The following is a 12,770-nucleotide window of genomic DNA, read 5'->3' on the forward strand; positions in this document are numbered from 1 at the left end:
GACCGGCACCCCCCATATCCAGCCCAAATATGGGCGGATATGGGGACGCCGGGGCACGCCCACCATGTCAGACTCGGCCGATGCTGGCCCAACTAACCCCAATTATATTCATCCCCATCCTCACGCCGGACCAAACCCTAACCACTTCACTCCACTCCCCTCTGCCACCGGAGCTCACCTCCGGCGGTTTGCAACCTTCTCCGCAATGGCAGGCAGCGGATCAAACTTCGACCAGTCCGTATCCATCGACTTGGGTGTCGTCCCGCGTGGGTTGGAGGAGGCAATGTCAGTCTGCATTACACTTCACCACTCCTAGGAGGACAGTGCCCAGCCGACGGACAGATCTATCCGCCGCGACGCCATAGCGTTCGCTCACAGGGCGCTCGGGTCCTCTTGTGCTGGATCCTCGCGGTCCCGGCCGGAACACATCGCCTTCCCCATCACCGGCCCGGCAGAGTATGAGTCCCCTCGGGAACGCGCGGCCCGCCGTGGGAAGGAGAGGATAAGGGCCGCTAAGGCCCGTCTCGCGGCGAAAATTGCAGCGGCGAAGGCGGCCGATGCGGCGGCGTGGGCGGCCGCAAAGGAGGAAGCCATCCCCGCCCACATTGTGAAGAAACGGCAGCGGAGGAACATGCGCGCCCTCGCCCATGAGCAGAATCGGACGGTGCGTGCCATGGCCGGACTGCCACCGAGGGAGGAGAAGGAGGACAGCGACGGCAAGGACAACTCCGGCGACGAGCAGATCTGGCTCGATCCGTACTATTTCTTTGACCGGTACTTTCGCGAGAAGGACGACAATGTCGCCGGGAAGGGCAAGCGCAGCCGTGGATGAACTCCACCATAGCCAGACATGCCAAATTTTGGTAGTCCGATGGCAGTTTAGTGTAGTGTGATGGAGTAACCGGACGATACGTGTGCGTCAACGTAGTTGCATGAGTTTGTATGGATTTGAGATATGGTAATTGAGGTGTCCGAATGTGGATTGTATTTTTTGAGGGGTGCCCAGTCAGTGCCCGCGAACACGTCCGGGCCCGCGTCCGTGGGCTTCTGAGGGGCCTGATTTGCAAGTCCGGCTGTAGATGCTCTAAATTAATGAAACCCAACAGTAAACCTCGTAGTCACCCCTAAATTAATGAAACCCAACACCCTACTAAGTATACCTCGTAATCACCGAACCGGTGCCAATCTTATTTTTGCCAACTTTTTGACCAAACCTCCCGCTTCTCGAAGACGGGCCTACAAGCCTACGACTAGACGACTGGACGTGTGATACAGTGCCTGCCACAGAGCAGTCGTATCAGAGTCGCAGAGACGAGGATGATAGGGCAAATCAGGGCATCCTACAGCTACAGGCGTGCACCGCACACATCCATTTGAGACTCCATCCATTTGGTGCTTCTTCTCCTCCCCCAGGAGTTCAGGTTCTCTCCCTCCGCCTTCCCCTGCTTTGGTTCTCCCAGTTCCAGGACGTCGTGTTTTCAGGATTTGCGCTCCACGGAACACCTCCCTTCCGGCCGGCATTGCGGCAGGTCCTTCGCTTTTGTTTGCTGCTTAGCCTTCTCTGCATCTCTTCCATGCATGTTCATTTGCTTCTTTTGTTTCAGTCCCTTTAGCTGTGCTTCAACAAGATTCTACCGCTGCTTAGATAAACGAAACTTTCAGGGCTTTCTACAGTGAGAAGCTACAGGTTTTTCACTCGTTAAGTCAGGTAACTTGATAGCCAGTTGCATAGTAAAGTAGTGAATCAAAATTTGCGTAGAGGACAACAAGATTTTCTTTCACTGCGACTGCCGTCTTTCATGATCCATGTTTTTCTCCTTATAGGACATCAATAACCGGCGAGATGAGGAATTCCTGCGAGTGCTGCAAGTACTCATTTGCATGGAAAGGTCAAGTGTTTCGTCACGCAGATGGATAGACACTCTAGGCATAGCATGGTAAGCTCAGTGAAATTGGTAGCAGTAAGACATTTTTTTTTCTAAACTAATGCTAATATTTCCGACAAACTAACATTTTTGCAGGCCATACCAGAGAGATTCGTGAACTATTTCGCGTGGAAGCTGTCAGGAACCATCAAGCTAGAAGCCCACAATGGTAATCTTTACGATGTTGGAATTACTGAGCGTAGGAACAAAACACTACTCCGATCTGGGTGGGAGGCGTTTGTCGACGCCAATTATATAGAAGAAAGCGACTCGCTGATGTTCCGCTACCGTGGAAGCTCTCGCTTCAAGGTTGTGGTCTTTGATTCTAGTGGTTGTGAGAAAGTGGTGTCCTCTGCTCGCAGTCGCAGACAGAGTAACATCAATGATCAAGAACCAAGCACAAATTCTGCAGACATTTCGACCAGTTTCAGTGATGGTAGTACTCATTCGTCAGCACCAGGACGATCTGTTGATTGGCAGAGTGGAAGCCCGGGCCATTGCAGAAAACGAGCAAGGAAAGATGCAATGTCTTCTCCGTCAGAGGATTTGTCAGGTTAACTTAACAACTGACTTGTAACAATTTATCACATTATATGGTGTACCATTTTGCTGCTGTTACCCTTACTCTTGAAACTATTTTACAGCAGAAGACAGTCCTTATGAGCATGAGTCATCTGAATCTGATGATCAGACGCTCCCGACGCCTCTTTATGTGTTATCAGGGAAGTGCTATGTAACAGAAGAAGATGAGGCCAATATCGTTGAACTTGTCCAGGAAATTCAACCTGAAATGCCTTTGCTTGTGGCTATGATGAGGAAGCCCAGTGTGAAACCATATCCTGATGTGGTAATATTAAGTTAGTCGTATGAATCCCCATGAATAAGAAGTTAATTGTATGCCTTATAACTACTTCCATATATATACATCTGTCATTTGTTACTGTTTTGAAGTAAAAATGACCAAAACAGAGAAAGATGCACACTCATTGTAGATTCAGTATACTTGGTGAATTTTTCTTTTGTTGCGGTTGTAACATATCATGGTGCTTTACAGTGGAAATCATGCTCTTGGGGGGGTCTCACTTTTATTGTAGTATTAATGCCCATGATTAAAACTTTGATCAGTTTCACATGCTGCACCTTTCTATGATCAGGTAATTCCCAAGGATTACGCACTCACACACTTTCCACGCAAAAATCAGACTATCAAACTACAGCTGCCGGAGCAGAGCAAGAAATGGTACTGCGAGTTTCGTGTCAAATCTGATGGATGTCGGTGCAATCTAAAGGAGTGTGGTTTTGTCCGTGACAATAATTTATTGGAGGGAGATCTGTGCGTCTTTCAGCCCATGACGAGTCCTAAGGGTAGAACATTCAAAGTGATTGTCCATCTGCTTCGCAAAGCGACTATTGATCATCCCTCCGGTGCAGAACGTGGTTTGCCAAGCACAAAGAATACCCCAACATTGTGTATTAAGGAGGAACCAAATGACGGTATGATAGTATCACACAATTATTAACATGCCAAGAGCTCGTATTTTTCTGTGTTGATTAATATGAAAACTTTCCAGATGAAGAAACCTTCTCTTCGGGCCATGACGAACATCGGATAAGTGAGAAGTACCCTGATCATGATGGTACAGAACCCTACATGATGGCAATGGGTGCCCGTCTAACGGAAGTGCAGGACAAGATAGTTTTGGAGAAAGTTGGAGCCATTGCGTCAGATCTGCCCATTTACGTGGCAGTCATGACAAAGACCAATGTCCGCGTCTCACTAGTAAGTCTAGAAAAATATAATTTTTTTCTCATGTTGAGTTGATGGTAATTTCCTTTGCAGAAAAATCAGTCCATATAAACATCTGTAAGCCAATTTGCGTTGCCGCCATGGATGTACAGTAGTAGCATAGCAGAAGCAGCAGTAGTTGTCGCAAAAAAAATGATGCATGGTAGTTTTACCGAATTAGATTACCAAGAGTTATGTTTCAACTCATGCTTTGTATCAAGAGAAATTTGGATATCTGTACAACAGTTTTGTTCTATCAACCATTCCTCTACAAATTTCCAAGTTTGGCTTTCATGTTACTATAACCTGTTCAATATTGTGCGTGTACATTGACAGACCTTTGGGACAGAGTACACTGCCAAGTACCTTCGACAAGGAGGCCATAATTTGGAGCTTCAGCTGGAGGGGAAGAGCCAAAGATGGCATGGCAAGATGCGCGACAAGAAAGGTGCCCTGAGGATAAGCGGAGGCTGGACTTCTTTTGCGAGCGAGAACGGCCTGCGGGAGGGGGACATCTGCCTCTTCGAGCTGATGAAAAACAAGGGGGGACTGAAGATGATGGTCTACATCATTTGCTGAGAATTGTTTGTTTGATGGCATTGACGGAACAGACATGTCTCGGCTCTCTGTGCTGGCATTTTGTATATCCATGGGCTCGTTGATGCTTTTGTGATTTGGAAGTGGAAACGGTGGGGATGGGACCATTTCGCTGAGTATGGCCAACTACTGTAGTAATTATCATCATACTTCAGTGCCAGCTTTATTTTGTATCCTGAAGTTTAAACAAGTTAATGGTGATGAAGTTTGTATGAGTAGGAGGCTCTGAGGTTTAAAGAACACATGATACGTAGTTTCTTGGTTCACGTGTCTACGCCCCTTGGGTTTATGCAAATTCAACGCACATGAGAATGTACAGGAATTAGTGACCCAGATCTCAAAAAGAAGGATTTAGTGGAAGATGCCGGGAAAATTCGTTTGGATGGGTGGATCTTGTCCTTTTTTCCCAAGTAACCAGTAGGAGCACCGGAAATGCCTTTTGATGGACTGGTGCATCGGTGGAATTTAAAGAAAAAAACATATTTCCACGGCGCAAAGAAAAAATCAATATAACTTGTACACACACAAATACACATATAACACATTCAAAAAAAATTTACATAACAATATGCTTTCAAATACAAAAAATCATAATATGTTGGGCCGGGATATTTTTTGTGCAGTTTGCAAATCATGATATTTTTGAATGAAAAGTCATAGATCCATTGTGAATATGTATAAGTTCTCACCGTCTTTTAAAAAAAATAAACTTGGAAATACGATTTTTGAATCAATTTAAAAAATAGGAGCCAATGCCCCCGTCCACCAAAAAGTCGCTCCCGTAGGAGCACTACCTTTCAATCTAAAAAAGGTACTCTCCCTCCGATCCAAAAAAAAGTGTAGTGGCTTTAGTTCAAATTTAGTTATAACGGATATTTTGTCAGAGCCCTAGTTACTGGTAGTGTACTAGAGTAGCTGCGCATAGCATGTATTATGTTTAAATTTCATTTGAAGTTTGAAAATTGAGAGAAATTCAAAACCTCTTCTTAATAAGAAGAGCAAACCCCCAAAAAAATTCCAAGATGCCTTTTCAAAACCCAACCAGGGATATAATATCAATGGTGAGGGTAATGATGATGTTTATAGTAAAGATCGTTAGGATCCATATGACGATGATCAAAATGATCTGTATGATGATGATCTTGAAGTCATGTATTTTTCTTTACCGAAACATTATATTCCAAAGCAACCAACACCGATACAAGGATCGCTGGGGCGAGCAGCACATCAAGCCCAAATTAAAAAGAAGAAGAAACAAATGCCAACAACGGCAGCTCGACAAAGCGCAGATGACCCGCCACCGCTACGCCCACCAGAACACAGACCACCACAACCTGAGGCTCTGAACCACCGCGTACAAAGCAGCACCTCCAAGAAGGAAAGCGACGCCGACGACGCTGCTGCCCAGACATGTCCTAGGGTTTCCCCGGCACGCGGAGGGAGGTGCGGGATGGATATCACCGACACCCTCCAGGAAGGAATGCTGGCACCCGCGGGTGTCACCGCATCGGAGCCGAAGACCGGCAAGGATTTCTCCCGCACTCCAACCCCACCGCCCAACGGATTGGAGCCGACCAGCCAGACCGCCGCCCACCACCAGGCGCCAACGCAGTAGCGCCACCACCCACGCCGCCTCACTATGAACACCACCACGAGGCCAAGAGGACCGGAGAGAAGCGCACCACGACGGGAGCAGCAACACCGACACCGAGCGGGAGGGAACCACCTCCACCGCCGTCGTGCGGGAGGCCCGTGCCTCCGGCGCCGTCGCGGTAGCCGTCCGGACGCGGCAACGGGGCATGCCGGGCCACCCCTGGCCCAGCCAGGCCCGAAGCGGGCCCATTAAGGCCCGCCGGCCACGATGCAGCAGGTCGGCGTCGGTGCCGCCAGCGCCCAACCGCTCGTCGCGTCTCCCTCGCCTCCCAGAAGCCACGCCGGAGACCATCCCCGCCGTCGGCCCGCCCAGGCCCAGATGGGGCCCCAAGGGCCCAGATCTGGGCCGAGCGGACAAGCCAGATCACGCCGCCGCGCCGCCCAGCTGCTATCCTGCAGCGCGCCACGGAACCCCCCCCCTGCCACGCCAGACCGCCACCGCCTAAGTGCACCCCCCGGAGCAGCTCCGCCCGCGCCGGAGAGCGACCGAGAGGGGAAGGGCAAGGAGGCCGCCGCCACCACCAGCCCCGGGGCCAAGCCGGCGCGGGCGCCGGCGACGGCGACGGGAAGGAAGGAGGGAAGGGGGCTGGAGGGAGGAGGGAGGACGCGCGGCCGGTCGCCCACGAGGGGGCAACACGGTCATGAGAGAGCTTCTCGGGGTATTTTCCTTTTGAACCGTAAAGTCATGCATCAAAACGAAGTTCTCGATTCTGTGGACAACCTAAGTAATGATTTGTAACATTATACTCCTTCCGTCTAAAAATTCTTGTATTAGATTTGTTTACATATGAATGTATCTATTCACATTTTAGTGTTATATACATCCGTATCTAGATAAATCTAAGAAAAGAATTTTGGGACGGAGGGAATACCTTAGTTACTATTTTGTTGTGTATTCGATGCTTTCTAGATGGATCATTTTGATCAATGCAATTTAGATTCGACTCATTAGGCTTGTGATACTTTGCAATTACGGTGAATAGAATGTATGTCCTTTGGTCATGTGTGGTTTTGTAATTACGAAATGTATTTGAAATGCTAATATTCTGAAATAATTTTAATACCATCTATTGTTATGAAACCTAATATCAAGCAATAACAGTCGACGAGTAAATACCAGTTGGTGGCCAAAATATGCCCACCGGCTCACGGTCGGTTTATTACCCAATTGTATCATTTGCTAAATTGCACGCAAGTTAGTAAAAATCAGAGAAGGAGAGAAAATAAAATCTTTCCCTAATAATAAAGCGGCTATTGCTTCTGCCCGCCCGCTCACCGTCGTTTAAATTACTTTTAAAGTTGGCAAAAAATTACCCACCAATGCCCCCGTAAGTGCCAAAAACCGTTCGCTTTTTTTCGTCGTTTTTTTAACTTTTTCCTTGAAAGGGCTCTCAGAGCCGGTCCTGAGAATTCAGGGGCCCGGGGCAGAAATACAAAGGGGGCCCTTTATATATCCAAAGTTATAATCATTATGTGCATGTTCAGGTAAATTTTAAGCACGAAGTGTTCTAATTTTTTTTGCCATGGAGTGCAAAACCAGCTGGTCGACCTAGTTGCAGGATCTAAATACATATTATTATATTAACTATTTCTCACTTTTGCTAAGATTTTGACAGGGAAGTTTCATGCATTGTATATTTCATTCATAGTTTGGCAAACAAAAAGTAATTGAACTGCTCCTGGTGGCACGCAGTTAGAATAACTTTATAATTTGCAACACTAAAAATTAAAAAAGTTTGTAACTAAAAAATAATTTTGCCATCTAATCACATTGAATTGACCATGAATCCTCCAATTAATTTCAGCTTGGCTATCATCATTATCCCATGGATTTTAGACATCCTCTCCCCTCGTCTTTCACCGATCTCCAACACAACGAAATTAATTAATCAGAAGGATTGCATTAAAAAAATTAGTCAGAAGGACAACTACATCCTACTCTGCTTCGCTAATTCACTAGATATATCATATAATAATTCTGCCACTAACTAGTCACATATCAATCTAGCTAGCTCGGTTGGATCTTGGATGATGCTAACCTGATCTCTGTAGTTCAAAACTGCCTTCTTGAGGCGGTGCTGTTGTTACTCCTGTCCATGGCGATGAACATGAAATTACTCGATCCGCCATTGGACGAGAAATCATCGGGGGAGGCCTCCGTGGGAGGAGGCTGTGTCGGCGGCGGGGTCGCCCTCGGGCTTGCGAGACTTGAGGAGTCATGCGAGGGAAACGGAAGTTCCACCAATTTAGGGAATCGCTGATTTACTTGCCATAGGTAATGTTCGTTGTACGCATGAAATCATTTTTTCTCATGGGCTGAATACAGAGAGCACACGTACGTGGGGGCCCCTCTATTTCGGGGGCCCGGGGCGGTCGCCTCCCCTGCCCCCCCCCTCCCCCATCAGGGCCGGGCCTGAGGGCTCTCCATCCCATCCATCTTCCTCCCGAAGAGCCCCCGACTCCCACCCAACCTCAGGTGGCGCTCCTGCGCCCACCACCTCCAAGGCTCCAACCCTCCTCCCACCCAAGCTCCAATGCGCCCCATTTAACCACGGTCAAGCCCCTGTTCTCGCTGGTCTCTTTCCTGAGCATCCACGAGAGCGCCACCACACAGCGCGAGGGGAGCAAGTCCCCAAGCTGAGGGACACTTCTGGTGGACGGCACGCGTAGGCTCGTGAGAGAGAGTCATCCCCCCTTTTCTCCTGACGAAGTCTTTTGTTTTGGTGCTGATTATTTATTTATTTATTGTGAAAAGCGCAGATATTTTTTTGTTTCAAATTCCACCTAGGTTTTATACAAATTTGGGTCCAAATTTGGAAAAGAAAAAAAAAGTTGTCTTTGCTCTAAGAATCTGAAACAAGTCTTATATGGATCTGATTTTTTTAAAGATAAATCCAACACCCTACTCGCATCGGCCGAACCGGTGGTGCCAAGTTTCTCTTTTGCAAACTTTTTGTCCAAGACGGGCCTACGAGTCTATGATACAGTGGCAGGCTAGGGCCGTAGAGTCCCATCAGATCAGCAGAGACAAAGAATGAGAGGGCAAATCAGGGCATCCTATAGGCGTTCAGTTCGGCGCGCGTGGTTCCGCTTGCTTCTTCTCTCGCTCCTCCGCCTTCCCGTGTTATCCGTGCTTGCTTCTTCAAGTTCCAGCAACACATCAGCGTTGTGAGCCTTGAGTACTTCCTTCCGGTCTGCATTGCAGTAAGTCCTTGGCTAGCCTTTTGCTTCTTTTCTTTCATCCCTACATGTGCATTGAGAACTTTCCGACGGGTACCAGATAGGCCGAGCTAGGAAGGAACTTTCAGATGTGCATTTTGCTTCTTTTTCTTTCATCACTTTTGTTGGGCTCAGCAAGATCTGCTGCCTCTTAGACAAAGGAAACTTTCAGAATTTCCCACAGGGAGAAGCTCTATACAGGTTTCTTTCTTTTGGGAGATCAGGTAACTTGATGGGTGCGTGCAGGGGCTAAGCATTTAGGCGCTTGCAATTTTGCTTTTTTTGAAAAAAAGGAGGAATGCCCCCGGCCTCTGCATGCTTGCAATTTTGCTTCATCTCTGGCTGGTCGTTCCCGCTCTGTTCAAATCAAACTCCCTGTACTTTGTTTCTTGATTCTATCTTACTTATAATATACCACAAGCAGTCCTCCTGCATGACTCGGGGAAAAAAAGGTTTATGAGTAGTTGCAGTGTAAAACAAAGTGCTGAAGAGGACAACAAGATTTCCTTTCACTGCCATCAGCCATGATCTATGTTTTTCTGCTTACAGGGACATTAGTAGGCGGCGAGATGAGAAAATCTTGTGAGTGCTGCAAGAGATACTGGACTCATTTGAATGGAAAGGTCAAGTGTTTCTTCGCGCACATGGATAGACACTCTAGGCATAGCATGGTAAGCCCAGTGGGTTGCCTTGATCATTGAATCAGTAGCAATAATACTCCCTCCATACCAAAATAAGAGTCGCTGATTTAGTAGTTAGTACAAAGTACTAATAGTTCTAACGATTCACAATTTTGCAGGTCATACCAGAGAGCTTTGTGAACTATTTCGGGTGGAAGCTGTCAGGAACCATTGAACTAGAAGCCCCCAATGGTAATGTGTATGATGTCGGAATTACTGAGCGTAGGAACAAAACAGTACTCCGATCTGGGTGGGAGGCGTTTGTCGACGCCAATCATATACTAGAAAGCAACTCGTTGATGTTCCGATACCGTGGAAATTGTCGCTTCAAGGTTGTGGTCTTTGATTCTAGTGGTTGTGAGAAAGTGGTGCCATGTACTGCTCGCATACAGAGGAATATCAATGATCAAGAAGCAAGCACAAATTCTACAGACACTTCAGCCACATTCAGTGATGGCGATACTCATTCGTCAGCACGACGATCAGATGATTGCCAGAGTGGAAGCTCAGGCCATTGTCGAAAACGAGCAAGGAAAGATGCAATATCTTCTCCGTCAGAGGATTTGTCAGGTTAACTTTACAACTGACTTGTAACGTTCTATCCCATTATATGGTAAAAAGTGTAAGACGTTTTAAGTCACTACTTTAGTGACCTAACGTTTTACATTTGTTTACAGAGGGAGTACCATTTTACTTTAGTTACCCACCCTTACTCTTGAAACCATTTTACAGAAGACAGTCCATATGAGCACGAGTCATCTGAATCAGAAGATATCAAACGTATTAGATTAACACCCGAGCATGATGATACTGACCCCTGCATGATGCCAATGGGTGCCCGTCTAACGCAAGTACAGAAGAAGAAAGTTCTGGAGAAAGTTGGAGCCATTGCATCAGATCTGCACGTCTACGTCGCAGTTATGACCAAGATCAATGTCCGTGTGGCCCTAGTAAGTCTTGTCTAGAGTAATATTCTTCTGATTTTCAGTTGACAGTTATTTGTATTGAGATAAATCAGTCCATATAAGCAACTATGCTACTACCGCCCATATTTGTTTCGCCACAGTTGTTTCCGCAACAGTCCATAATTGAAAGTTTGCATTTTATTCTAATATGTTGAGTATTCTGCGTGTGTATGAACAAACAGACCTTTGCCACAAAATACTGTGACACGTACCTTCGGAAGGGGAGCCGGAGTTTGGTATTTCAGGCAGAGGGGAAGAACCAGCAATGGCATGGTGAGTTGCACGATAACAGTCGTTCCCTGAGGATAAGTGGAGGCTGGACTTCTTTTGCCAAAGACAACAACCTGCGAGAGGGGGACATCTGCCTCTTCGAGCTGATGAAAAACAAGGTGGGGCTGAAGCAGAAGATGATGGTCTATATCATTCGCCGTGAGCGTTGCTAGTTTAGTTTCACGCTCTTGACAAGAGGCAGAGAGGTTCTGCTCTTTGTGTTGCCATTTCGTATGTTGCTAGTAATGGAGCTCTTTGCTGCTTTTGTGATCCGGAAGTAGAACTGTGGGCATGGCCAGTCTCTGGAGTGAGTAAGAAACCTATATCTGTAGTAGCTTAGTTTCAAACAGACCGTGATTTCTTACTTCAGTGGCAGCCTTATTTTGTGGCAAGAAGTTTCAACTAGTTGTGTTGACGAAGTTTGTATGAGGAAGCCACTTGATTGTTTGTATCCTCTGAAGTTTAATGAACTCGTGATGCGTAGTTTCTTAGTTCGCTTGTGTACTTCCCTGGGTTGATACAAATTCATTGCATATCAGAATGTACTCACTACGGTAAATCCAACCACAAAGAATATCCAGGAATTAGTGAGACAACGTGCAAGAAGGACGTGAAAGATGGTGGGACAATTCATTTGAATGGGTGGATCTTGTCTTCACTAGCTTCTGTTTTCTTCTTTCCTTTTTGGCCTAAACATATACAACATCAAATCGGCATGAGACCTGTAACATAACAGGCTTATGAAACTATTAATGTACCTAAAAATAAATTTATTTATACTGTTTTAGTCAGTTTCAACTATATTAGGATAAGGCACCATCATTTTGAGATTTTAATATTCCCAATCTTAATGAGAAAAAACAATTGGGCTGTCTGGTTTTTGTTACGTAGAAACCTTTCAGGGTTTTTTTTATCTCAATGATTAAATTTCCGAAAGTTCTTCAATTCCTTTTTTTTTCACCATTGAGTGGTTTGAACAGTTTCAAGTTTCAAAACAAATCACCATTGAGTGGTTTGAATATTTCAAGTTCCAATTTATTTTATTCAGAATATCTCTCCTTTTTTATATTCCATGGTTTAGAAAATTCCTATTCAGAAAATCTCATGGTCTTCACTTCTCACTTTTCCCATGGTTTATTGTACTTTTTGCATGGTTCGTTTGTTTCTCGCAGAAAAAATCCACTTTGGATTTCAACATCAGCACATGGTTTGAGTATTTTAAAAACTCACCCCCGACATTTGTAATTTTTTACCTTTCACACCCGGTCCATGAGTAAAATGCCGACGACTTTAAATGTACATCACCACGGATTCCTTCAATTTGATTGGATAATGCAATGCCGTCACTCTTCCATAATTGACCTAGGTTATCTAATCCACGGGAGGTGTTGGTGCTAGGGATGGTGAATTGGTGACATCAACGAAGTGGCAAGCTTATCATATACTTTTTGTTTGCTAGATTTTGTGGTGTTGTGATGGTTAACAACACAAATGAGACACAAAATGAAATTGAAAAGGCCGTATTTAATATGATTAAAATAAGCTAAGGAAAACGTTCACCTGCAATCTCATATGTGTGCGTAGGATCACAAGATAATCAATAGGCATTGGTATGAATAATAAATAAAAGTTAATTTCTATGAAACAATTGGGCGGACGTCCATATGACCCCTCA

The 12,770-nt window shown here is 45.8% G+C and overlaps 1 protein-coding gene and 1 pseudogene across 1 annotated transcript; both read left to right on the forward strand.

Annotated features, from left to right (window-relative positions):
- Window positions 1–1,341: 1,341 nt before the first annotated feature.
- LOC123094512 (B3 domain-containing protein Os03g0619600-like) lies at window positions 1,342–4,523 on the forward strand (annotated as a pseudogene).
- A 4,508-nt stretch (window positions 4,524–9,031) lies between these two features.
- On the forward strand, window positions 9,032–11,377 carry LOC123094513 (B3 domain-containing protein Os03g0619600-like). Its single transcript, XM_044516502.1, has 5 exons — window positions 9,032–9,165; window positions 9,730–9,851; window positions 9,980–10,430; window positions 10,593–10,810; window positions 11,008–11,377. Exons 2-5 carry the CDS (start codon window positions 9,750–9,752, stop codon window positions 11,266–11,268), a joined length of 1,032 nt encoding a protein of 343 aa, XP_044372437.1. The 5' UTR covers window positions 9,032–9,165; window positions 9,730–9,749; the 3' UTR covers window positions 11,269–11,377.
- Window positions 11,378–12,770: the final 1,393 nt, after the last annotated feature.

This window comes from Triticum aestivum, chromosome 4B (genome assembly GCF_018294505.1).
Source record: "Triticum aestivum cultivar Chinese Spring chromosome 4B, IWGSC CS RefSeq v2.1, whole genome shotgun sequence".
Taxonomy (NCBI): Eukaryota; Viridiplantae; Streptophyta; class Magnoliopsida; order Poales; family Poaceae; genus Triticum; species Triticum aestivum.

Excerpts from the sequence above, each read along its gene's own strand:
- LOC123094513 (XM_044516502.1), top strand. The coding sequence starts at position 9,750 with ATGAGAAAATCTTGTGAGTGCTGCAAGAGATACTGGACTCATTTGAAT. Across the intron at positions 10,431-10,592 it reads TCCGTCAGAGGATTTGTCAG|AAGACAGTCCATATGAGCAC; the intron begins GTTAACTTTACA and ends ACCATTTTACAG. Across the intron at positions 10,811-11,007 it reads TCAATGTCCGTGTGGCCCTA|ACCTTTGCCACAAAATACTG; the intron begins GTAAGTCTTGTC and ends ATGAACAAACAG.